Source organism: Suillus paluster, assembly GCF_016628075.1.
Source record: "Suillus paluster strain FC165 chromosome Unknown EDB91scaffold_83, whole genome shotgun sequence".
NCBI lineage: Eukaryota > Fungi > Basidiomycota > Agaricomycetes > Boletales > Suillaceae > Suillus > Suillus paluster.
In genome coordinates this window covers 151471-177029 of record NW_024537643.1, presented here as the reverse complement: position 1 = coordinate 177029, position 25559 = coordinate 151471, and the positions used below count along the sequence as shown (strand labels likewise).

The 25559-nt window shown below is 45.0% G+C and overlaps 4 protein-coding genes across 4 annotated transcripts; 3 read left to right on the top strand and 1 right to left on the bottom strand.

The window, feature by feature from the left end:
• Nucleotides 1–666: 666 nt before the first annotated feature.
• EDB91DRAFT_1009136 (uncharacterized protein) lies at nucleotides 667–1348 on the top strand (the record flags this gene model as incomplete). The annotated part of the gene is made up of 3 exons (XM_041312383.1): nucleotides 667–808; nucleotides 889–1055; nucleotides 1112–1348. Coding segments are annotated over 3 exons (546 nt in total), but the record flags the coding sequence as incomplete, so codon positions are not given.
• A 4958-nt stretch (nucleotides 1349–6306) lies between these two features.
• EDB91DRAFT_1086001 (uncharacterized protein) lies at nucleotides 6307–9239 on the top strand (the record flags this gene model as incomplete). The annotated part of the gene is made up of 13 exons (XM_041315977.1): nucleotides 6307–6630; nucleotides 6668–6738; nucleotides 6781–6858; nucleotides 6915–7023; nucleotides 7155–7276; nucleotides 7326–7745; nucleotides 7882–7961; nucleotides 8015–8126; nucleotides 8204–8388; nucleotides 8454–8552; nucleotides 8709–8806; nucleotides 8853–8928; nucleotides 8989–9239. The coding sequence occupies 13 exons, from the start codon at nucleotides 6307–6309 to the stop codon at nucleotides 9237–9239; spliced, it is 2025 nt and encodes a 674-aa protein (XP_041172370.1).
• A 3510-nt stretch (nucleotides 9240–12749) lies between these two features.
• EDB91DRAFT_1086000 (uncharacterized protein) lies at nucleotides 12750–13903 on the bottom strand (the record flags this gene model as incomplete). Its single annotated transcript, XM_041315976.1, has 4 exons — nucleotides 12750–12800; nucleotides 12855–13225; nucleotides 13285–13351; nucleotides 13502–13903. The coding sequence occupies 4 exons, from the start codon at nucleotides 13901–13903 to the stop codon at nucleotides 12750–12752; spliced, it is 891 nt and encodes a 296-aa protein (XP_041172369.1).
• A 5194-nt stretch (nucleotides 13904–19097) lies between these two features.
• EDB91DRAFT_1023995 (uncharacterized protein) lies at nucleotides 19098–19665 on the top strand (the record flags this gene model as incomplete). Its single annotated transcript, XM_041312612.1, has 3 exons — nucleotides 19098–19238; nucleotides 19285–19458; nucleotides 19513–19665. Coding segments are annotated over 3 exons (468 nt in total), but the record flags the coding sequence as incomplete, so codon positions are not given.
• Between the last annotated feature and the right edge of the window lie 5894 nt (nucleotides 19666–25559).

The window sequence follows — 25559 nt, the reverse complement described above, 5'->3', positions numbered from 1 at the left end:
TTGGTCCATGATCCTGGAGATCCTGGTCCTTGGTATGGAGCATCAACTATGTGATCCAGTGTGAAAATACTCAATTTGTCGGAACTTCATGGTTCTGAATTACCAATCCCTGGTACACCTGGGATACTTGATATTCAGCCATCGGTTGAATCACCGGTACCCAGTGCATCTTTGATACTCAATGTTTGCTATTCGGTCATTGGTGCTTCATACCAAGATCATGCATCATGTTGCCCTATCTGATCCTCGCAATCTCCACCACCCCAGATCTGATATCCCCCTTAAAGCTGAATCATAGGTATCATCTTATACTTGACATCAGATTTCCCACCATCAAATACATCCCTTCATCATGAATGTGTCCCAGACTCTGAGATTGAGATATCCTTCTGGATCTCTTGGCCCTTGACCATCGCTCATGAGGCGAGTGAATATACAGAACAGAAATTCAATGCGGACAAGATGGGAGGGGATCCGGTCATACCTTCTCCTCACCTAGACACCAATCTTGTGATGGCTTGTGATCAATTGGTTGATTGCCTCATCAAAGCATATCACAATCCCAGTGAGTTGGAATGCCGATTTGGATCTTCCATTGGATTATTTCAATGTCTTGATCACAGTTCAGATGCAGATCAATATTGCAAGATACAGCAAATTGATATCCCAAAGGACACTGGCAATAATGAAGAGAGAGAGAAGAAGCTGCTTGACAGGTGTCCTCCTGGCCATGAGGGTACCAAGTTTGTCGACATGCCTGCCACAGTTCTCGATGTCACCGGTGCCATCATCGTGTGGTATCTCCCAGGTGCACTCACAGACACCACCCAGGTATTTCAGATCCTCCGTCACCCGATGGATCTGGAATACTCAATATACTACAGGAAGAAATTTGGAAGGCCTCACAATTACTGACTCCCACACTCGAAAAAAGTGTGAAAGTCAGTGGCAGCTGGAGGACTAATGAAGAGTGGTTCAGCCAAGGCTCCGGGAATGGTGACATCGCTGCCGGATGCATCAATATATCCCCAACTTGGTTTCAGCAGGGGCATGAGGTTGGATACCATGACATGCCGATGTTCCTTGGTAGTTAAACTCACCAATCCCATAGACTGTCTCAGACCCGGAGGTATCCGCTTCATTGAAGGGTCCACTTTCTGAGGATATCCTCAAGGCTATTGCAAGGCTGGCAGCGATTGCCTCTGCAGCACTCAGGGTCATGCATCCTCGACAGTACTGGGCAGGCATGCGAGCCTTTTCAAGCCTCAGTGAGTCAGCTGAAACCAAGAATCTTCCGAACATGTCAGAGACCCTCAAGCTCTGGGCCTCCATCTTCAATACCCTCTCTGTCATTTCTAATTGGCAAACCCCATATCATAGAGACCACTTATCATCTCCCGAGTGGTTTGACATTCTCACAACTGTGGGGAATTATTCTAATGCTCGCATGAGCATGCCAAGCCTTCAGCTGGAGTTCATGTATGATCCCGGGGTCATGATTGCATTTTCAGGAAGGATAGTGAGGCATGGGGTCCATGAAGTAGCAGGGGATTGGGTTGCTTGGGCATGGTATATGAGGGATTCTGTCCATATTTATGCAGGTGTTCCTTCATGTGGATGGGCCATGATGGATTCGGTAAAGATTCCATTCAGTGAAACAACGCCCAGGGTGGGTCATTAGGATATTCATAAATTCCATACCTCTGACAAAGTGATCGAGCTCTGACTGAATGTTGAGCATTGAATACTTTGGATCAGGTCGTAAGCATTGGGTATTGAGCACTGAGCACCACACGCCGAGTCAGTCCCGGGTTCCGACCACCCATAACCAACCACTCAGGCATGAGTACTGAGCACCGAGTAACATAGTCCTACATCCAGTATCACCGAGTTAATATTTGCCTTCCTAGCTCATCGGTCTATACAATCAATAGTTCTATCGGCCCATCTGTCTATACAATTGGAGTTCCACCAAACTCCACCGATTTCTGTCCTCTGGAATTCCCCGGACTTCCATTGGACTTCCCCTCTGTCCCCCAGAAATTAAGGGCACGTACTCGGGTAAGGGGCACAGCGCACAAGCTGAAGCCGAAGCCCTTTGAGTAGTCTCCCCCTTGAGCACGACCTTAACATATACAATCTACAGGTTGATCGGCCCATCCGTCTATTCAATTGACAGTTCTATTGGCCCATCCATCTATATGATGTACAGTCCCATTGGCCCACTAGTCTACATCATTCAAATATCTCGGCCCTCCCATCTCTATCAAATCCCTTACACATAGTGGCAACATTGGCCCATCCATTACCATTGAGTATTATATACACATTGGCCCACCCATCAATATTGAGGATATTATGACATCAGCCCATGGTCCTCTGGCCCGTTTAATATGGGATATTATGTCCCTCAGTTGGCCCGTCTAACATGGAGTTGTACACTGAATGGGCTCACATTTACCAATACATCAATTTCAGAATATGAAATTGATTGGGCTGCACTAACTATTGCCCATGCAATGGTCAATCCCAGTGAGTGTCCCAAAATATTTTTAACTGTCATGAATTCTAAAGCAGAAGTATAGTCAATGTTGATTGGGATGTGGATCAATATGCTGACAGGGTCAAGTTGTTGCCACCGAATCAGAAAGGCTCAAGAAGTACTTCTCTGAGGCAGTGCTCGGCAAAATTTCGACTCTGGCCACCATTGTAGATAAGCATGGCAGAATCTTGATGGTTTACCTCCCCAATATTTTGTCACCTTCTCATCTAGTACGTTTCTGGATGGGATTTTCCCTCAGGGGCTGATTGATTAATTAGGATTACATTAACAATGCCACCTCAGGCTTACAAAATTCTCTTCTTGATACCCTGCCACCCATTTCAGATCAAAAAAAAGTTGGCAAGATGATGGCTTTGTGGTGCCAGAGGGAGGGGGTGAATTTGGGGCTGGTAGGATTACTGTGTCACCTGCATATATGCAAAGAAAAGAGGTATTGTATTTTCAGTGCTGAATTTTCCCAGTTCTCACTTGGTGATTAGCAATTGATAGATCCTCTTGTAATGTCGGAGTCTTACAACTCAAAGGAGATCCAAAAATGGCTAGGAGCTTTAACAACATCAGAACTTCTATGGAACTCCATTACTGCAGCAGTGGCACCAGAACTTTTTGAATCAGGCTCCTCTGCATTTTCCAAGGTTGTCAAGGAAGTTAGGCAGCAAAACAATAATTTGGCTCCAGTGGATTCTTGGCCCTCTATCTTTTCAGGGTTGGAAATCATTGCCAACCAAACAACCTTCAGCCCCAGAGATCCTGGTGGATCTCCTTCACTTTTTGATCTTCTGGTCAGTTTAGGTCAAAATCATCATGCAACTCTTTCTTTGGCCAACATCCATGCAGAGCTAGACTATTCACCTGGTGCAATGGTCTACATTGCCAGTAGGGTACTGGAGCACTCTGTGGGTCCTTGTTAGGTACCGTGCTGGCTCAAGAGGCAGAGGGGTCGGGGCTTGGCTTCAGCTCTTGCGCTGTGCCCTTAGCCGAGTATGTGCCCCGAATTTGGAGTGGGTCCGACGTTGTCCGACAGTAGGATGAGTGGACCACTTGGGTCCGCTTTGAGGGTCAGGGAGTAAGAGCTGCTAGCGGTGGACCAACTAGGAGTGGAGCGGAGAAGGCAGGGAACAATGTGGAGGGTGGATAGGAGCAGGGGGAATGTTTTGGTGGGAGCGGAGAAGGCGAAGGATAATGCGGAGGATGGAAAAGGGTCAGAGGGGAATATTGAAAGGGGTGGAGAAATAAGGGAGAGACTTAGAGCACAGCTCTAAGTCGGAGCGGAGGGTCGGAGGGTCGGAGGTGACAACAAGTTGAAACTTGTGTCCAGAGGAGGCAAGGTCCTACTGAGAATTCTCACAAGTAGTAACTGTGAGAAGACAAGTAATATTAAGACTAAGGAAAAATATCTAAGTACAGGATATGTTATATACTTCTATGTGTGAGGCAGTGATCAGGATAACTATGTAGTAAAGCTATGTACCAAGGATATAGTTTGTAAGTACTTTACATAGGCGAAGACATAAGTTGGAGCAGATATCAATATGTACGCGTCGGATCAGCGATCGGGCGGTAATAGAAATTACTGGTGATCTGGAAGTGAGGGTCTATGTACCGAAAAGGAAAGCATATACCTAAAAGGGGAAAGAGGTCCAGTTGAATGGAGAGATTATGGAAGGGGACCGGTTCAGCGGTTCAGCGGACGCGTAGGGTGGAGTGCGGACTTGTGATTGGGCAGAGCGGAGGGGGTCAGAAAGCAGAGTGGATATTGATATGGGAGTGGTCGGATCAGGTATATGACAGTCCTTGGATTAATGGAGAAAGAATTGTGGTTGCCCATTTCATGAAGGATGCTGTGCATGATAGAGTGAAAGTGCCAAGGCCAAGTTTTCCTATGCAGAGGAACTTTTTAGAGTTGGTAGGGAGGAAACCCAAACACATGGGTCAGAGAGCCAATAAATTACAAATATAGTTAGGATAGGAACAGGACTGTTTTGGGGTGTGTGGGCGGTGGTGGTGGACTGCCCCAATAATGCCAATGTTCTTGTTGTTTTGTCCCCTTTGACAGACTCTCAATTTCATGAGCTCGCAAATCACACCGAGGAATAGAAACAGGGTCAGAGTCCAGCCATCTTCATCTGGAACTCGCCCATCAAAAAGAAAAAGAGGCGCTTATAAATATGCATATTGTTATGATCAACGTTCACCGAATGGCAAAGGTTTCACACAACCACTAGGACTCATCAAAGAGTAAGAGCAAGGATAAGATTGAGAGTGAACGTCTGAGTCTACACTGGGTAGGAACGAAGAGGTTAAGTCTAAGGAGTACTACTGACTACGACCTAAACTATATACTACTCTCTAGGCGGAGATATCTGAGTATGAAAGGTAGTGATATATCTATATAAGATCATAACATTGCGCCTAGTGTATAGGGCGTCTTATCAACCAATCAACTACAAGGAAGGGGAAAGGGTCCATAGGGGTATCAGGTGATTAAGCAGGGTTCTCAGGGTACTGCTTCTATTCAGGGTAAGCGGATATTAAGAAGGGTGTGAGAGAGTTCTGTGACAAGAAGTCTCGAGCGGTGATTAAGGATCTCGATAAGAGATGGGATCTGGAGATGTATCGGGTACGATCGGATCTAGGGGTTTCTCCAGGGTCTTCGGTAATGAGCATGCTTCTCTATGAGTGGCGCTTCTGTGATAGGGGTTCAGGGTTCTAGCTGTGACTGTGCAACAGGTTCTTATGTAAGGGGTTCGGTGAATGACAGAGGTAACTCTTAACATGTCATGTGTGGGAAGTGAAGGTCTGCGATGTGAAAGGATGATGACTCTTCGAGAGATGACTCGTAAGGGACTCTCGGTTATGGTTTGATCATAGAGGCGTGTAGATGCTTATGATGTAGCCGGTTGCCTAATCGTAGGACTTCTAAGGATGTGATGACTTCGGATGTCTAGGGTTACGGATATAGATGGATGACGTTGATGTAGTATAGATGTGAAGTAAAGATAGTGATCGTTAATCGGTTATCCATCTTATCTTATCAGGGATCTATATAATCTAATCTTATCGGATAAGGTGACTTAGGGTTCGATAATCGAAATTTAGATGCAGTTGGTAACATTCATGACACATATATCCCTTCAAAAACGCGGAGGGGAAAAGATTTGTGGAAAGAAGCTAATGCATCATTTGTCTATGAGGACTCTGATAGTGAGATAGAAGTGGCTTCACCATCAAAACAAAAGAGGCATCACCATATTGAAGATCATATACTGGTGGAATATGACCAAGAGGTTCATGGTGATTTTTGGATGGGAGGCTTGGATGGTATGATAAGAAAAACAAAAGTGAGTTCATTGAATTTTGAAGTCTCAAGTTTTTAAAAAAAAATCATGTGCAGACCCAAAATGATTTCCTTCAAGATTACTTGCCTTGGTGCACTGAATATCTTTCAGTGTTATTGGAGTTAGAGCAGCTGGTCAACGATGGGAAATGCAAAGATTGTGGAGAAGGAGAGGGGTTGATCCAGTGTTTGTCTTGCTCAGGAACACATGCTTGGTGTCCTTCTTGTGTTGTTAAAGCTCATCAACACAACCCCTTCCACAACCTTCAACTCTGGAATGGCAGGTTCTACGAGACTACTACCCTGCAGGCTCAAGGGTATATAATGTATCTTGGCCATGGGGGGGGAACCATGCCCCAATATCTCACATCAGCCAGACCCATCTCCCTGGGAAGATCTTGGGGCCATGGAAGATGTGTTTGCACAGGAGGAGGGGGATACAATTAATGACATGCAGTTAGGAGTATCTAACCTAGTCATTGTGCACTCTACTGGTGTTTACTCACACAGTGTATCATGGTGCCAGTGTTCTGGAGCTGAGAAGGCCCAGCATCTCCATCTCATGAAAGCAAGGTTATTTCCTGCCAGTATCACTCGCCCTCAATCTGCTTTCACATTTGATGTCCTGGATAACTTCCTCATAGACACTTTGGAGTGCAAGACTTCAGCCATGAGTTTCTATCAAAAGCTCCATCGGTTCACGAACAATGCATTCCCTGATAAAATACTGGTGAGTAATTTTATATGATTGTGTGCCCTGCTGATAGGACAAAAAGGACCGTTACCGTGAACTTATGCGAGTGTCACGTATATGGCGGGATTTGGTTAATAAAAAAAGGTTTGGGTTTGGACATGACATCAAATGATCCCCTGGTCCAAGGGATTTAGCCCTTTATTGCCCAGCATGTCCACAACCTGGAATCAACTTGCCAATGTCTTGGAGATATGACTATGAAGAGTAAGCTGACTTGTAACTATTGCAGTAGTATGTCACTCATTATTGGTCTGTGGTAGGTGGTTAGTTATGCAAAGATATGTGGTCGATGGAAATTTCACAGCACAACATATGAAAATGAAAATTCCGGAAGATGATGTTTCTCTAGCAGATGGAAAGGGATACATGGTAACAGAGGGACCTTATCAAGCTCACATCCATGATTCTGTAGAAGAGAGAGAGGCAAGTGATGATTTTGGATGACCGGTTCCTCCTGACTTATAATATTTTTGAAGAAATCCACTTGCAACAATCATCAGGCAGTGAATGAAGCAAACATCCAAAGAAGCAACCTAAGAGCTACAGGGGTTGGGGCACCAGCATGTGCTAGGCACGGATGCTTTGTTCCTCATGCAGTGGTAGACTTCCAAAAGGGAGAGTGGTTTGTGATTGTTTTGCTATTTCAGACAATGGACTGACCCTGTAGTCAGGCACATGAACATGGACTATTCCATTTGCAATACAGTGAAATATATGCCCGAACATATTGGCAGTGTGCTCATCATCTATGATGTTGCATGTCAGTGGAGTATTCACTTTGCTGAACGGGTGGACCAGAGCTATCATCTGTCCCTTCCTGAGGGGACTGAAATATTATCTGCAATTGGCAAGTTCCATTTGAGCACACATAAGTTTCAATGCTTTCCTAGGTTCAGCCTGAATTTTATAACCAGAGCCGGACATATTGATGGGGAAATATTAGAGATGCTCTGGGCTCCTTTCAACAAGATTTCCCCCACTGCAAGATCCATGTCTTTGGCTCACCGAAAGGAAGTATTGGATGACCATATGTGGGATTCCAATTGGAAGAAGCTGGTTGGCATTGGCAAGTCCCCTTCATTCTGGTTTCTGTGACTTCGCCTGACATAAAATTGGCAAAAGTCAAGTCATTACTCAAAAAGTATTGTCCAAGCCCTACAGGGTGTTAGTGACACTCAGGGTCCATACGAGGAATTAACCAGATCACTTGATTTGGATGATGTTCAGGAGTGGAAAAAGGCAGTCCGAAAAAGCAGCTCAGGACCATGGAGAGCTTCTTGACATCTATCAGCCTAAAATGGACAAAGGTAGGTCTTATGTTGTGGACGTTGATTTTGCCCTGATGGAAAATAATTTAAAGCACCCACTATGGCTGAAATACGTCTCAGATTGACCGAAAATGAACTATCTGCTAATGGTAGGACTGGGTCTGTTGCATGGTTGATTGAGGGTATAAATATAGAAAATGCTCAGTAAGATATTTGAACTTTGGGATTGGATTGACTTAAATTGTGTTACTAGAGATGCCTTGAGATTGTCTATAAGGCAGCTGCCCCAGGATCCTGACTGCTTCTCAGAGAACTGGAATAGAAGAAAAAAGGCAGAAGCTCATGGCATGGATTATTAAGTTCCATGAGGCTGCAGAGGTCATGACTAATGGTATGGAATTGAAGGGAGGTGAAGGAGCACCACTGGACAACCCTGAACTGTGCCTGGAGGAGGCTGACATATCCAGTATGGAATGATCCAGAGGAAGAGGACTTTTTCGACCTTTGAGGGTAATATTGACTCACCTGCAGAAGTCACCGAGATTTGGATGCCATCATGGGCAGCCTCTGGTCACATCATGGATGATGTCATCTTGGCATTACATCAAGAAGAACTCGAGCTTCGAAAGGGTCAAGCAAACGACTGCCTGGAAAAGCTTCAGTCAAGCCCTGGGTGATAGATCAGTCGTGTTTCGGGAGAAAATACACTCCAACAAATCAGTCCATCACCAGGGCACTAGATCTAAAAGGGAACTTCAAAAGATAACTCTCTCCATCAACAGACAGGCCGAGGTTACAGCCGGGCAAGGGCTGCAATGCTCCACCTAGGGGCTGACTCTGATACAGTGGCAGTGTATCAACCCCTAAAGCCTCAGGACCTAGTGGTGAGCAAAGAAGTCACAGAAGAGTCAAGAAAACAGGCATGGGCAGGGTTCAGATAAATTGGCTTGGTTTTGGAGGATCAATAATGCAGAGGACAGTCAGAAGAATGTATGGATGAACGAGTGTAAGTTTTATTGTGATCTGCTTTTTATCAAGGTAATCAGCTTATATTCCCCATTTCCAGTTTATCATGTGAATTGGTTGAAAGCTAAAGCACGGTATGACCGTTGGTCAGAAGAACTGAAATTGGTACAGCATGAAATGTTTTGGACCATGTCCTGGTTTTGGACACAGGAGGAGAGGTGGAGAGTTCGGGCAGATGAAAGCATCAAGAATGGGAATAGGGCATATGCTGAGAGGCAGGCATCTATGTGGGCAGAATTTTCAGCTCAGGGTCTCAAGAATTTTGAAGGAAAATTACTTATAACAAGTTGATAGTTCATGAGTTGACATGCTAATGTAATGTTGATCTTCCTGACTTGTAAAAAAAAGTGTGATGTGAGTATTCAGAATGTAAACATGGTATAAAGGGGCCGGCCGACATGCTTTGGGCTTCTGGCATAGTAGGCCTGCCCACCTCTGCAGTATGTGGGAGGTGGCTGGCTGGCCTAGGAATGAATTCTGGCTGGGCCTGCCTCCCTTTGCAGCCTGCATAGAGGGGCCGGCCGACATACTTTGGGCATCTGGCCCAGTGGCCTGCCCACCCCTGCAGTATGTGGGGGATGGCCGGCCAGCCTAGGAGAGAATTCTTGCTTGCAGGGCCAGCCTCCATCTGCAATCTGCATGTTGGGGCCGGCCGACATGCTCTGGGCATCTGGTCCAGTAGGCCTGCCCACCCCTGCAGTATGTGGGGGGTGGCTGGCCAACCTAGAAGTGAATTCTTGCTTGTAGGGCCAGCCTCCTTTTGCAATGTGCACTAAGGATTCACTCAAACTCATCCATCCAGGGTCAAGGATAACTGTGATCCCAAGGTCTTGCATGAATGGCGAGTTTTGATAATCGAGTGCCTGCACAGATTTATGTTAACCATAGACCTAGTGTTGCGAGGACATGCCCATTGACTGCAATTGGGTCAGGGATAACTGTAATCCCAGTGTCTTGCATGAATGGCGAGTTTACTTCATTAACATATTCCCTTTCTACATATCATCTGCTCCTTCCATTTTACACTCACCCCTTGTCTGTGAATGTATGTCCCTCCATGCAGACCATAACGTGTTCTCCAGTGATCCTGCCACCAGTTGGATGCAACGACTAAGTTCCGGAAACTGTTGTTAAAGGAGAGGAACCCCCCAATTGAGAAAGTCATTGAGTGTGTGGTTGTGCCATAAAAGGAGGCTGACCCAGCAAGAATTCACTCCGAGGCCGGCCGGCCACCCCCTACATACTACAGAGGTGGACAGGCCTGCTGGGCCAGTTGCCCACAGGATGCCAGCTGGGCTCTCCATGCAGACTGTAAAAGGAGGCTGGCCAAGCAAAAATTCACTCCTGAGCCGGCCGGCCACCCCCCACATACTGCAGGGGGGGCAGGCCACTCTATGCAGGCTGCAAAGGGAGGCTGGCCGAGCAAGAATTCATTCCTAGGCCGGCCAGACACCCCCCACATACTACAAAGGTGGGCAGGCCTACTGGACCAGATGCCCACAGGACACCGGCCAGCCCCTCCTTGTAGACTGTAAGGGGGGGCTGGCCTACTCAGCCAGATATGAGAAGCATGCTGGGTGGCCCTCTCCTGCAGACTGCTAAAGCAGGCTGGCCCTGCAAGCAACAATTGATTCTTAGGCCGGCCGGCAGCCCTCCACATACTGCAGAGGCAGGCTGGCCTACTGTGTCAGATACCAGTAGCATGTCGGCCAGCCCCTCTATGCAGCCTGCATGACCAGGCCTATCACCGGCCTACACAGATACTGCAGAGATATCATTGTGTATAATAGGGCACCGGCCTGCAAGGGTTCTGCAACACCAGCCAGGTCTGGTTCTGCATGGGCTGGCCGCTGTCCTGTACACCTGGTTTTGCAGGTCAATGTACATGTCCTATCACTCAGTTCTGCAGTACATATGACTGAAGGGTCTGTTAATTTCCGGGGGACAGAGGGGAAGTCCGACGGAAGTCCAGGGAATTCCGGAGGACAGAAGTTAGTGGAGTTTGGTGGAACTCCGGAAGACTATGTGAGGACGGAGTAAGGCTACTACGGAAGTCCGGAGTAGAAACAGAACAGAGGTTAGACTACCCTAAGGTAGAGCCAGAGAAGTAGTCTTAAGGTTTAACCCCTAAGACTCGGAGGTGGACATGAGATGAGACTCAAGTCCGGAGATTGCAGGAATGAGCAGAACTAAGATGATATTCAAACTGAGGAGTTCCAGAGTATTACAGGGGTTTATATACTGTAGGTATCATGTAAGTAAATCAGTCAGCAAAGGTAAGGGCTATGTATGAAGCATGTGGAAAGTCTATTACTAAGTATAACAGATCAAAGCAGTGAAGTCGGAAATGAAGTAAGAATGGACGGATCAGTAAGCATAGCGGAATAGGACATAACTGGTAACCAGAGCAATAGCTAATCTAAAAGGAGTTAGGGGTGAGTGCGGAGATGAAGGCGGAGTGCTGGGCGGAATAGTAAGATGGAGGACCAGACTTTAATGAAGTAGATCCGGAATTCCGGATCCGGAGGTACGGGATATGACAGGCACTCGAGCTATCATTTGTATTTATGCCCTGGCTTGATACATGGTCATTGACAGAACAGAAGAACATGAATCATCACTATATTCATTCTCAAGAGATGGTTGAATGCCCGTACAGTCATAGTTCTAGACATGGGAATGACACAACCAGGTAGGGGCCAACAGTCGCAAGCCTTGGAGTGTGACAATCGAATTATGGATCCCCCAAGCTGGGTTCTAAGCCGACAAATCCCCATCTAATGTGCCGGAAGTCCCAAGAAGTCGATTGACAAATTCGTCTGATACAAAAACAATTAACACATAGCATCCTGTAGCAATACATCTGCCACGGTAAGAGGCAAAGTTCACTCACTGATTATCATCGAGGTTTACACCTGGGTGCATCAAGTGCGATACTTCTGTTTCTGGCTGGACCCCCCATGCCCAATTTTTAGGCAACACACTAAAGATCCAGGTGGAAAGAGAAACCATGTGGCTGTGTAGTGTGATAAAATTGGTCAAGCTAGATCTTTATCATCTGACAGTTAGAGGAACTCTCCAGAATGATGCTAGCTCTTGTGAGATTCCTGCCTTTATACTGACTTTTGAGGACACTGGCTGTTGACTAGCTGTGACCTGTATGCATCACTGAAATTCACTTAGCTCGATATGATAATATTTAAATTACAATTTTAACCATTTCTGTTTGGTCATGTTAACACAGTACAATGGAATATAATAGTATATCACTTGATATGCCATTATAAAGGTGTATCAAATGATAAACAGACACTTAGATTTTTACCATTCTTACTCCAAATGATTTCACCATCTCAATTCCTGCAAAAAAAAACCTCATTAGATAGTCTCATTAAATATGTAATATCAGGCAAATATCAAACTGCCTAAAGTTTATATCTTACTAGCAACAATGATCATGATTTGTTATTATCAGGCATTTGAATCTCGCCTAGAGTAATCAGACATTGCATTGAAACATGACGGTACAAAGCAGTGAGGTACAATTGAGTGCATTGTTCTGAGCCTATGTATGCAAAATTTGAATGCGGGTAATCAATAATTGACATCAGAACAGGAATATGAGCTATTTATGAGTAGGTCAATAATACAGCAGTTCAGTAGTGTACAACAGCAAGCAAATGAAAGTGAGAGCATGAAAACAACACATGAGTATCGTTTGACAGCCTGTGAGCGATGTGAATAAAAGGAAACATGCAGCATGTATCCATAAGTAGTGGATGGGTACTTCCTCGAACATTTTCATGCCGGCGTTGGTGTGGGTGCCTTGTGCTTTATTGAATGGCCACTAGCCTGCAGATTGAGATCATTAAATTTAATACAAACACCAGTATATTCTGGACCTACCATCTTAGCCTTGCATTTGGCCGCAATTTGGACAGGTTTGGAATTGAGGACCGGCAGTAATACAGCGATTTTGAAGGGACTGCTTGGCATGGCAGCAGGGGGTGATAGGATAGTAAGTTCTCGTAAAACAGCACTGAAAATGTCATGCTTTGTGCTTTTGACCTGATGATGGCAAAATGCCATGTGCACTTCAACAAGTGCTCCCTTTAGCTTTGACTCATATTCAGACGGCAGGATGAGGTTATGATCCAAGTCATATGCTGGCAAGGGGCGAATTATATGTGTCGAAGTGAGGTCCTGCAAGCAACCTTTGCATCGGTCAGCCACTGGCCAAGTGGTGATGTCGAAGTCGGAGCTTAGGCCATCCAAGTCTGCAGTCACATAAAAATAATTAGCATACTGATGGACACAAGAGTTGTTTGTGGCTTACTTGTCAAGTAGTTGTTGTCACCATCAACTTCGCTAGTAGTATCTTGCTCAGGATGTTCTTTATTGACCTGTTTTGTCGTGGTAGTATTCAGTACATAGTCACGGTAACGTGCATGATAGACAAGTATACTTATGACTTCAAAGAGACTGTGCATCAGTTTGATCGATCTCTGACCAAGTGAATTATGAATAACACTAAGCTTCTCATATCCTCTCACCCTTGGAATCAATCCCTCAAAATAAGCAAGATTGTCAAGGACGTCTGGGAAATCTTCTGATGAGAATCGGAAGGCATTGTTATGACCAGCAGTAAGGTGACAGCTCAATTTTACATCTGCAAAGCAACCATGAAATACATTTAAGGGATTGAAATTTGCATCTGGGGTGAAATTAAAATCATTGTGACTGATCTTGAACATGCCACGAATGATAAATTCTGTGGGTTGGAGCCCTCCTCCCTTGCTGATAAGAATATTTCCGTCCTGTCCACCTATGAAATATTTGACATGATGAATAAGTCTCGGTGTAGCAGCATAGAAACCTCCAGGAGAATTCTGCAGTTTTTGAAGTACAGATGCAGGGGTACTAGTAGCGGAGGATGGCTTACGTTTGGGAGACATGGCTGGTGCAACTGGTGCATGATGTGATGCGAGTCTTATTGAGAAACTAAAATCATGTTCCGTGGATACAAGTGACTCACAGCAGCAATGGCAGCACGGAAGCAGTAGCATAAGTATATTGGACTCATCTTGCTTGAAGCTCTGAATTTTTGATGGTCAGAAGTGTGGGGTACTGGCGCAATGAAGATTGGTTGACCAATATCACCAGTGGAGGGAAAGCTTGTGGAACATGTACATTGTCCTAGTGGTCATGGGATCTGATGTTTGCGAAATTATCGGCAATTGGATGGTATTAGCTGTGCTCACATTTGAAAAATTTCAAAGAATATGTTCTGCTGCACCCACATTCCGGAAAGCTTGGCTGCTTGTGAAATCCCTGTGCTCACATGATGAGCTGGCGTCTGAATCAAGTCAAGTCTGAGTCCCCGCTTCCGTAAGGGATCTAAACAGACTTTAGTCAAGGCTAGTCGTAAGTGGTCTGTTACAGTTCTGAAGTAATTCTTTGGCTGCCAAATGAAGAACATTGTAGGTACGTACATACTAGTATCCTCATGTTTGGCAGAGGTCAAGTCCAGCACTGCTTGGTAAGGAATTCTCTGCTCGTGTAATAAGATTAAGCACCTTGCCATCTCAGGCTGTGTCTGCTGTTTCTGGTGACTGAGAGATTGGCATGTTGGAATGTAGGGTCAACAAGAATCGAAAGAAATTTCTGTATCAGACCAGGGTCATTTTTATGTAAGTTTGAAATGCAGAGTGACTTGAATTTAAATACAGTCACTCAACTTGAAGGAGGAACCAGCAAAGATGTCCCACACAGATTCGAATAGCATTGACTCCCAGCCCTCTGACTTTAATGATGGAACTGAGTGTCATATACCTGATCTGTCCGCTCCGATATTAATATCCGCTCAGCTTTCTGACCACCTCCGCTCCATCCATCCTCTGCTCCGTCCAATCACAGTCCGCATTCCGCTTCTACACTTCTGCTCGACTGCCCAACTGCCCAACCGGTCCCCTTCCATAACATCTCCATTCAACTGGAACCACTTTCCCCTTTTAGATATATACTTTCCCCTTTGGTACATAGACCCTTACTTCTGGATCACCGGTAATTCCTCTTACCGCTCTATCACTGATCCGACACATACATACTGATATCCGCTCCGACTTATGTCTTCGCCTGTGTAAGTACTTACAAATTATATCCTTGGTACATAGCTTTGCAACATAGTTATCCTGATCACTGCCTCATACTTAGAAGTATATAACATATCCTGTACTTAGATATTTTCCTCAGTCTTAATATTACTTGTCTTCTTGCAGTTATTACTTGTGAGAATTCTCAGTAGGACCTTGCCTCCTCTGGACACAAGTTTCACCTTGTTGTCACCTCCGACCCTCCGCTCTGACTTAGAGCCATGCTCTAAGTCTTCTCCTTACTTCTCTGCTCCTATCAAACATTCCCCCTGCTCCTCTCCACCCTCCACATTATCCTCCACCTCCTCCACTCTGCTCCTAGTTGGCCCGCTGCTAATAGCTCTTACCTCCCGACCCTCAAAGCGGACCTAAGTGGTCCACTTGTCCTATCGTCGGACAACGTCGGACCCGCTCCAAATTCAGGGCACGTACTTGGCTAAGGGCGCAGTGCAAGAGCTGAAGCCAAGCCCCGACCCCTCTGCTTCCTGAGCCGGCACGGTACCTAACACTGAGGCGATCTTGATCAATACTACCTTTGGAGCTCATAGAGCAGGCAAGGTGTCCATCGCTCAAGGAGCTCCACTCCACAAAGTCACAAGGACTCCTGCCCTGGGCCAGGTCAGGCGCACAGGCAAGGTGGTCCAGTATATTCCTGTGGGTGTTACACTTTTGGTAAGATTTTCGACTTTGAATCATTTATCCCCAGACCTAGAGCATCACACAGATCAGTTTCCGGACTGCAGAAAGGAGTCTTTCCAACTTCAGAATGACTACCTCAAAGACGTTGATAAGCCACAGCCATTTCTAAAGCAAAAGAGGTCACAGGACAAGTTGAATAATGTGAGTATGCATAGCTTTATCTTTCAAATTATGCACTTACCATCATATGGAGGCTCAGCACAATTTTGATCAGGGCAGTACCAATGGAAAAAAAAGTTAAAGTATCACGGAAACACAACAGACTCAGGTACCTAATTGACGAAATTGTGGGTGTGTTAGAAGCTGTGGATAAAATTGAGGTGGCCATCAGTAGGCAAAGCGGAATCCTTACTGAGGTCTGTAACATGGTCGAAAACTATGGCATGTGATATTGCTCAGTGCTTGATAGCAGTTAAATCTTGTTTGATGTATGTAGACTCTTCTGGAGCAATATGTAGTAGTAATCAGTATTGATACCGTCCAGGTACTTGACTGGGAACACAAAATTACCTGAGTGAGTGGCTTCGTAGGGGTGTGTACAGCCATGGTGGTGGAATTTGAGTTTGCCTTCATGCTATCATGGATCATTAATTTTGTTGGTAAGACTTGGAGTGGGACTGGACTTACAATATCCTCGTTGATTTGAACACCAGCAGGTATGCAAGCGTTTGGAATCCCATCATCAAAGCCATCATTGGTGCCACCTGTTGGGACGGGGTCTTGTGGGTTGACCAGTGGTATTTGCAGAGACACATGAAGAGAGGTGCTGCATTTTGGAAGAGTTGTTGTTTGGTGAAGTCTTTGGGCATTTGGACGTGTTGGAGGATTGTAGCAAATGCGTTGTCTGCTGGTACCTATTCTGTCGTTAGATACAATATAAAGGAGAGACAGACTAGCATGTGGCCTTGCCAGAGTCATGTTACAGATCCCCAGCATACACATTAGAACTTCAAAGCTGTGGTTGACTGAATGATAATGCTGTTTGTTTGACGTTATTAGAATCCAAAGCTCTTGCCATATATGGGTGATTATCTTGCCGAAGGAAGGTGTATGGCCATTGTCTGTTGAAAAACTCAGCTCTCCACAGCAATGTAACAGCAGCTGTGAAAGCAGTTACTTTCTTTAACTGTGAGCTATATCCCCAACCTATATAATGTTCTATAAAGCCATTGTGAAGGGGAAGAGACCCCTGCAGGCCGCATCTCATGCTATCACGTCTACCGTGAACAGCTCTTCTGCCCTTTTTTTGCGAGTCTTTGTGAAGCATAGAACCAATTTATCAGGAACTGTGCGCTCATTCAAATGGGGTGCTTTGAGAAGATCATTTTCAACTAGGGCCAATATTCCTCCAGAGACTACACCGCCATTGCCAAGCACCCATGGCATCCCACTCTACAGTATGCCTTTTTGTGGATAAAAAAACCATGCCCCATCTGACCTCGCCGATTTAGGATGGCTTATACTGGCATGGACGGAAACACCAATGAAGTGGCACCCGCTTCCCTTGGCTGTCGGGGCCCTTCTCCTCATTGTTATCCAATACTGCAAGAAAGTAGCCTGTGTAGAGATGGAGGTCCACATTGATGATGAAGGTTATGAAGTTATCAAGCTCAAAGGTCCATGGCATGTGCATATCACTGATTAGTTGTGGAACTCCATTTGTTTACCTACTCTCATGCAGGTCCACATATTAGGCACTCTTCCTCTCCAGAATATGTCATGTGTATGGGGCTACTTGAACTTGCTCGAGCTGCCAGTTTGGGTATGGCCTTACGGCTTCCAACTCTATGCACACATTTTTGGCTGCAACCTTGAGGAAATTGACCCTGATGATCTAATGCAATATGCCAGCCTGGGTGTGTTTTTCTACCAAAAGCTCAAACCAGGCTCACCTCTCTCTACTTCAGGTGGTGAGGATTCACACATTAGCTATTCTCTGGTTATGGTATATTTACTATTGTTACTTCTACCTTAACCCTATAGGGCTAAAATCTCGTTTCTGCAGTGATTGACTTGTTCCACTCGCAAAACATCATTGTCTTTGGTACTGCGGACATTGTATGGGCATAATTTTGGTTTAGAGTTCCTACTCTCCATTTTATTCAGGTGATTATCCCTTGGTTTAGTGTCTCCGCTTCTGATTTGGTTTAGAGTCCCTGCCTTTCCATTTCATTCAAGACATCGGGGTTTTCTTGCTCCGTCATTACTCAAGTTGACCGCAAGATTTCACGTAATCGCTGTCAGTTCACTTGATTAGGCGATCCTGTCACCTGTTCAGTCGATGCGTATATGACATATGTACCGTCCATGCAGGTTTGAAGAATGTACGGAGCCAATATTCCTACATGATGGTTATGTGGGGACTATTGGTACCAGGCCAAGGATCCCCAAGAAGTTAGCTGTTTCAAGGTCCATGCTTCATTTCTGTTATGTTTCCTTAGCTAAATTGACCGTCATGCCTACTTCCAAGTCCCCACTTGACATTCTCATCCATGAGCAATGGCGGCCTCATCCCCATCTCCATCTGAACTGGACAATAATGAAATTCACCTGCTAGTCGCTCTTAAAAGATGAATTGCTGCACTTGAGGAAGGAAATGCAGACATCTGAGTCCGTGGGCTCCCTGGGAAGAAAAGGTATGTCTAGTGTTTAAAAATGCGGTATAACAGGTTGATAAATATTCAAAGTGATGAGTCAAATGCAAACTATGGCCGACCAATTCAAAGGCTTGTATGCCTGACCGAGCGTGTTGAAGATCTGGTAGCAGAATTCAATAGGCGCATTGGACTGGGTGCTGTCAATGAATCCGACGCAGACATGATGGATTCAGATGACCCAGAGTAAGTACATCTTTACAAATTTTACTGGTTAACCCTCAGGTCATGTTCCAGTGAAAATAGGCTGTATCGCTCCTTCAAGAAACTTATGGTATGGTGTCCCTCAGCTCGTAAATTGCTATGGTCATCAGTCAAGCACAAAGTTCTTGCTTTTGCATACAACAAGGTGAGACTCCCAAAAACAGTTCACTGACAAAACATCACTGTATCTTGCATCCAGCTGAATAAAAGCTCTGATGGGGCCAGAGGAGATGACTCTGCTCGTCTTAAGCACGCTGTCGCCGAATGGCTAATGGAACATACTCCCACACCAAATCCCGCCATTCACAGGCAGGACAAATCTGGTTGGGGTTTTTATAACGACATGATGGGCAGACTCCTGTGCCCAGTCAATTACTACTGGAGCAATCCCATATAAGGGCTCTTTTATGAGCTGCACCATAACTAACTTATATCTTCAAAGTGTTCGAGCCTCCATTCGAGACTACCACCCTGATTTTTGTATTACCACTTGTTCATGGCCCTCATTCCTTTACAGGAACGGACACTATGACCCCCAGAATCCTGCCAATGGTTTGTTTAAAGGTGAACTACTTATAAAGGTAAAATTAATCTGTGTGGTAGAAGCATACTGAATGCAGTCTCCAGGCATTCAAACATATTTTCACCTCTCCGAGTTCCACAGATGAGGAACCTGTTGACTCAGTGACTCATTCTGCACAGAGCAAGAATAGTGGTGAGCATTGCACTCAGCGCGACGTTTCAACACTACTCAATATGAGATCTATCCAGCCTCGAGCTGTAGCCTATGTGTCCATTCAGGTACAGGCCATTTAACTTGAAATATCTGCGCGCTTTGCTGATTAGATGGTTTAGCTAAGATTTGTGCTGTCAAGTGCAGGATCTTGGTGCATTGTTGATGACGAATTCAACAACCAAGAATTCTATGACAACATCATTGACTACCTTGAGCTTCCTCCAACGCCTGAAGCAGCGAAAGAAGTTGATGACCTCTTGCTTTGGTGGAATCAGTGAGTAGCTTTGGCAGTTTTACACTGTCTCCCATTGATCCATCAGGTTTCATTTTTAGGAAAGTTTTTGGTCAGAAATATGTTTCTGATTATCACCCGCAGCAAGCAAAAAAAATGTCAGTCGCCATGACTTTGGCCAGATGCCAGATCTAGCTTAGTTGGGTTAGAATAAGGGAACCTACTTAGGCTAGTACTTGACTGCAAGCCGCATGTAACTTTATGTTGTGCAATTTTCATATGTATAATGAATGTGACATTAAGACCCAGATCTCCGAATGATAGGTAATATGTCCAAACATTGTGTGCCACCATATGGTCGAGACAAGTGGTCCACCTTCATCACCCATCTAGTATCTAGTAGCCAACACAAATATGATACATATGTGACTTCAGGTAGTGAGTTGTGTGTGATGTTGCAGTATTGAAAGTTGGGTGTGCTTGCGTCAAGGACAGCATTACAAGTGATCAGGGACACATCTACCTGACTTGCAAGCTCTGGTAGCACACACCGCACTGATACATGTGGGCTACCAGCTCCATACGGACAATTCTGTCTCGAAGCACCTAATTCTGCAATGCAAGTCGCATCAATATATTAGAACTTTAGAATGAGATACTGTGTCTGCTGCTGCCAATCCTGCAAGTGTCTGCCTACAATGTAGGTTAGTGAAAATAATATACAGCTTATGTCCCCCTCATTGCAAGTCTAATTACTAGTCAAATGAGCCTCTTCAGCATGGTAGTCACTATTTCTCAATGTTTGACTTCTGGTCACTCACTATGCAGGTATTGTACTGTGATGCATTCCTTATGATTCATTTGCTTACACACCATACTTAAGAGTCTCGGCACATGCATGCAATCATTATGTAGATTGGCCACAAGGGCTACATGTTTAAAGCCATATATGATGTCCAATACTAGCTAACTAATCGTCTTCTGTATATTTCAGTTGCCATTGCTTAATGTCTGACTTCCCATTGTGTAGTTATAAGGTAGTGTATCGCACAAAAGGATGATAATCTCTTCACTTACATGTCATACTTGGTAGTCCAACAAATATGTATGATTATTATTTAAATTGGCCAAGGAGGCTAGGTGTTTAAAGGTATATATGACATTATATAACCACCTACCATATTTCACCCGATTGTAGATATTATGACCATTATAAGGGGGATATAATGGTTTATAGCAGATCTTGATTTTCAGTGATGCGATACTCGAGGTTTGAGTGCCAACAGGAGTTTCCACAGGAACATGCTGTGCGGTCAAATTGGAAATGTAAACCTTGCTAGCCCCACCATGTAATGATTTAGTCTTGACTCTTACTTACAATACTGCATTTTGGCATTTCTATATGGGCAGGACTCTGAAGTCCGAACTACCCAGTTCTCTCTGAACTGAACTTTCAGTACATGCAGCAAATCAGGGTCTAGATATGTACTGGAGCGTTATTCACTCAGATTCTCCAGCTGTACCCACAACATGCAGCTGTGTTCTATAATAATTCACATCAAGAATTCATCCCATTACACAAAAATCTTCCAATCCATCCTATGCTCTCTGCTATAATCCCAATTGAAGATCAACATTATAACCAGACATAATAGTACTATAAACCACAGCCTACCTAGTGAATAATTGTGACACTTGGGACGGGCACTATGCAACCCAGTTCGGCAAGTTTGCACAGTAACGTTGAATAAATCCCCGGCAGTGAGAAATATACAGCCTATCCGAGGGCATAGGAAAACTTTTACACTTGTAAAAGCCCAGTAATTGATTCATCACCTAAACAACAAATTATATATCTCTTAGGCACATTCTTCTATCTTCATTCCTTAGTATTCCTTGATATTCTATTGGCTCATAACGACAGTATAAAGTAGAACTCGTAGTAGGAGATGGGTAGTTGATCTTTCACCCCCACCAAAACATGAAGCTTAGTTTGGCCAGTTTCTTCTGTTTGAACCCTAAGTCCTTCACCAAAACCAACTCTCTGTAGTGTGAACGTTTACCTAAATGCCACATATTTTTAAACTCAATTCTCTAAAGCTTCCCCATCTCCTTCTTCCTACAGCCGCTGTTGACGAGGATTGATCACCCTCAGACCTGACGACCCTTCACTCTCCTCCTATAATGTCAACAAAATCTATTAGTGCACTTAGTACATTGTCTCGCCCTCCGACTCCCATGAGCAGAGTGAGCAGAGACAATGGCACTCTTGAACTGGGCATTGAGAGTGCCTGGACTCATGATGAATCATTTGTCACTGGAGTCAAGCGGTCAGATAGTGTGAGGGCCGAACCCCCAACCATTGACCTGCCAACTGCTGTGAGTGTGGAGGGAGCTGTCATATCCCATACCTCCGGATCTGGAATTCCGGATCTCGCCTACTAAAGTCCGGTTCTTCATCCTGTTATCCACCCGGCGCTCTGCCTTCATCTCTGTACTCGCAACTATCTCCTTTTAGAATAACTGTTCTCTGGCTACCGGTTATGTTCTCTCTGCTTTGCTTACTGATCCATCCAATTGTACTTCATTTCCGACTTCACTGCTTTGATCTGTTATGCACTTACTAATAGACTTTCCACATGCCTCAGACATAGCTTTTACTTTGCTGACTGATTTACTTACATGATACCTACAGTATATAAACTCCTGTAATACTCCGGTACTCCTCAGTTCAAATATCATCTTAGTTCTGCTCATTCCTGCTCCTCCAGACTTGAGTCTGATCTCTCGTCCACCTCCAAGTCTTAGGGTTAAACCTTAGGACTATAACTCCGGCTCTACCTTAGGGTAGTCTAACTCTGTTCTGCTTCTACTCCAGACTTGTCCGCAGTAGCCCTACTCTGTTTGTTCCTAGCCTTCTGGAGTTCTGTTGAACTCCCTCTGCATCTGACCTCCAGACTTCCCTGGACTTCCATCGGACTTCCCCTCTGCCTCTTGGAAATTAAGGGCACATACTCGGGTAAGGGGCGCAGTACATGAGCTGAAGCCAAAGCCCTTTGAGTAAACTTTCCCTTGAGCATGACCTTAACAGGAGCAATGGATTCTCCCTAAGACTCTAGTACCTCGTTGATACCGATCAATGAAGGCATACCTCAAACAACCTCAGTGGTTGATGGTACTGATTCAGATGGATTGACACCAATGAGTGTTTCCCTGCTACTCGGGAGTGTCCCTGGACTACACCCCTTGGCATTACTTAGCCCTGTAAATAGAAAATATGAGAATGATCTGCACTGTTCCCCAAGTACTTGGCACCTGTCAAATATAGTCAACTGGGCTGACCTCCCCGAAGACGATGAAATCAGAGACGTACCTGAGTTTCCAATCTTAAAACCAACCAGTGACCCACTATCCACAGTATCAACCCCAAGAATCCCTGCCAAGTTCAAGGGAAAGGGAAAGAGCACCAACCTAGGAACCTCACCTAAGGACTGGTTGGATTGATGGACAGAATATGATGAAGGACTCGCTGGTGCAGCCCACCCTGGATCAAATGACCCTGATGTGTTGCTAAGAGCAACTTGGGATGACAGTGATTGGCACTGATCACTGCAACATCAGAACTGTTACAGGGACCCTCACACCCCTATCGTCTCCACCAAATATCGCTGTCACAACCGTGTTACAACATGTGACAGATGACATCACCGGCACGTGACTAAACTGCAGAGCACAGCATGACAGCTGTTGGAGCAAGACAGCTCTGGAACCAACCTAGACCGGGATCAATAGAAGCTGCACACTTCTCCCTTATCGCCCCTACCAATACACCGGTACTGACTATTGTTTATTCTATTGCTTATCATGACAGATAGCGTTATCTGAATTGGACACCTACCACTGTGCCGGTACCATACCCTGGACCCTTACCATTGAGCCGGTGCTCTTATCTCTGAGTCCTTATGACTCACATAGACGCTTACCTAGTTGGGACGCTTTCTGGCTACCCAAGCCTACCCTGAACTCATAGGACGATACCTATATGTACCACAGTAGTTAGACCATGTATTCTCTAACTTGATCTTCACTTGTGATATACGACTCTAGCTTCTACCATTGAAACTTCAGTCAGTCATTCTGAATGGACAGCCTCCATTCAGTCTTCCATCGTCTCGGTGCTCCATGAAGCGGACATGGGATTAACCCTATCAAGTGCACTGTTGGAAAGCTGGGCTTTCCCATAACAAGAACCTGTATCTAAGACAATATCGCAAGCACACACAAGAAAAATTAAATGAGCATGACTACGAAATTACCGAACTCCTTGATTGAATTAGAGAGCTTGAAATACTCGTCTTGCAAAGTCAAATCCATGAAGAGGAGTCACAAAACCACGTTTGAGAAGCCTACAGCACCCAACACATGAGTGCACAAGTCCCAGCATCACAGGCTGTGAACTTACCTCAGGTCCAACTGATAAATGACTGTCTAACCGAAGTGTTTGAAAAAGTCGCCCAACCCCCCCTGTCATCAAGACAAAGTCCTAGCCAACACAAGTGCTCAATACACGCTATCAATGTGCCTCATCCATCCTTCCCTGAAATAGTTCTGTTAGGTGAGCGATGTTAGGCTCTTATCCAGACAACCTGGGTCCGTGGACTTCCTAGCCCTAGAGCCAGAGTCCAATCACAATAGTGACTCCACTGAGACCAAGCATGCCAAGCGGCTGGCGCGTTGTGAGTATTGCACAAAACTTAACCTACTTCAGTATCAGAAAAGCTTGATTAAAAACGAACCCCCATTTACTTACAACAGTGAGTCTAATGCTACCACCTTTAAGAAATTGGTTAGAGAAGTGTGTGATTGGAAGGAATGAGCTCGACTCACCATGATTCAAAGCTTGCGAATGGTAGGAAAGTACCTAAGTGATCAAACATACCGATTCTATGAAAGAGACATCCTAGACCTCCAAAAGGACTACTCGCTTACTACATATTCCCCCCAGACTTTTGAATGCAACAGTGCCAGAAGTTCCTGGACTGTCATCAAGACAATAAGCAATACGTGCAAGACTACTTATGAAGACTTCACAACCTTGCTGATATGGCTGGTGATGTCAATGACCGGGAGAAGGTGTGGCAATTCTGGATGAACTGCCTACCTTACATCAAAGCCTCCCTGGTAGACAAGGGCTATGAACCCAATACTGTGAGCCTCGAAACATTAGAGAAGAAAGCACTATGGACCAAGTGCATGTTCATTAAAAATCCAAAGGACCCAAATATCCTTCTTGCTATTAATCCCACTCTTGCAGCGGGATTATCTTGTCAAAACAATAGACTTGAATGTCAAAACCATCCTGACATGAGACACCATGACTCATGACCATGAGCCCCATCCCTATCAGTACATGCTGCTCATCCCAGACTGAGCTGACCCAATACACAGCATGACCACAACTGCCAAGGATGTCAGAACACTGGGAGGAACTCAGTGCATGCTGACAACAACCCTAAGAAGAGTGCTGATCGATTAAAAAGACTCAGAGACAATAACCAGTGCTTCAAGTTTGAGCAAACAGGCCACCTTGCAAAGGATTGTCCAAAACAACACAGACTCCCATTCAAACTTAACGTGAGAGTATCTTCCCTGCAAGCCAGTGCTGTTGGAGTTACGAGTGCTGATATTCGCTCTGCAGCGATAGAGGAAGGTATTATCCATGGCCTATATGGCATGGCTGCATATATGTCTGACTTAAATGAACTGGACATTGCCAAGCACCTCTTGATAGCACAGCAAACACTAGCAATCTTGCAACTAGCTGTTCCACTCCCAACTGATGAGTTACATGACCCGATATATGACCCCTATGGAAGGGACAGGTTTAGCCTATTTAACCACAGAGGACCAAACACTTACCTGGGCTCGGACAAG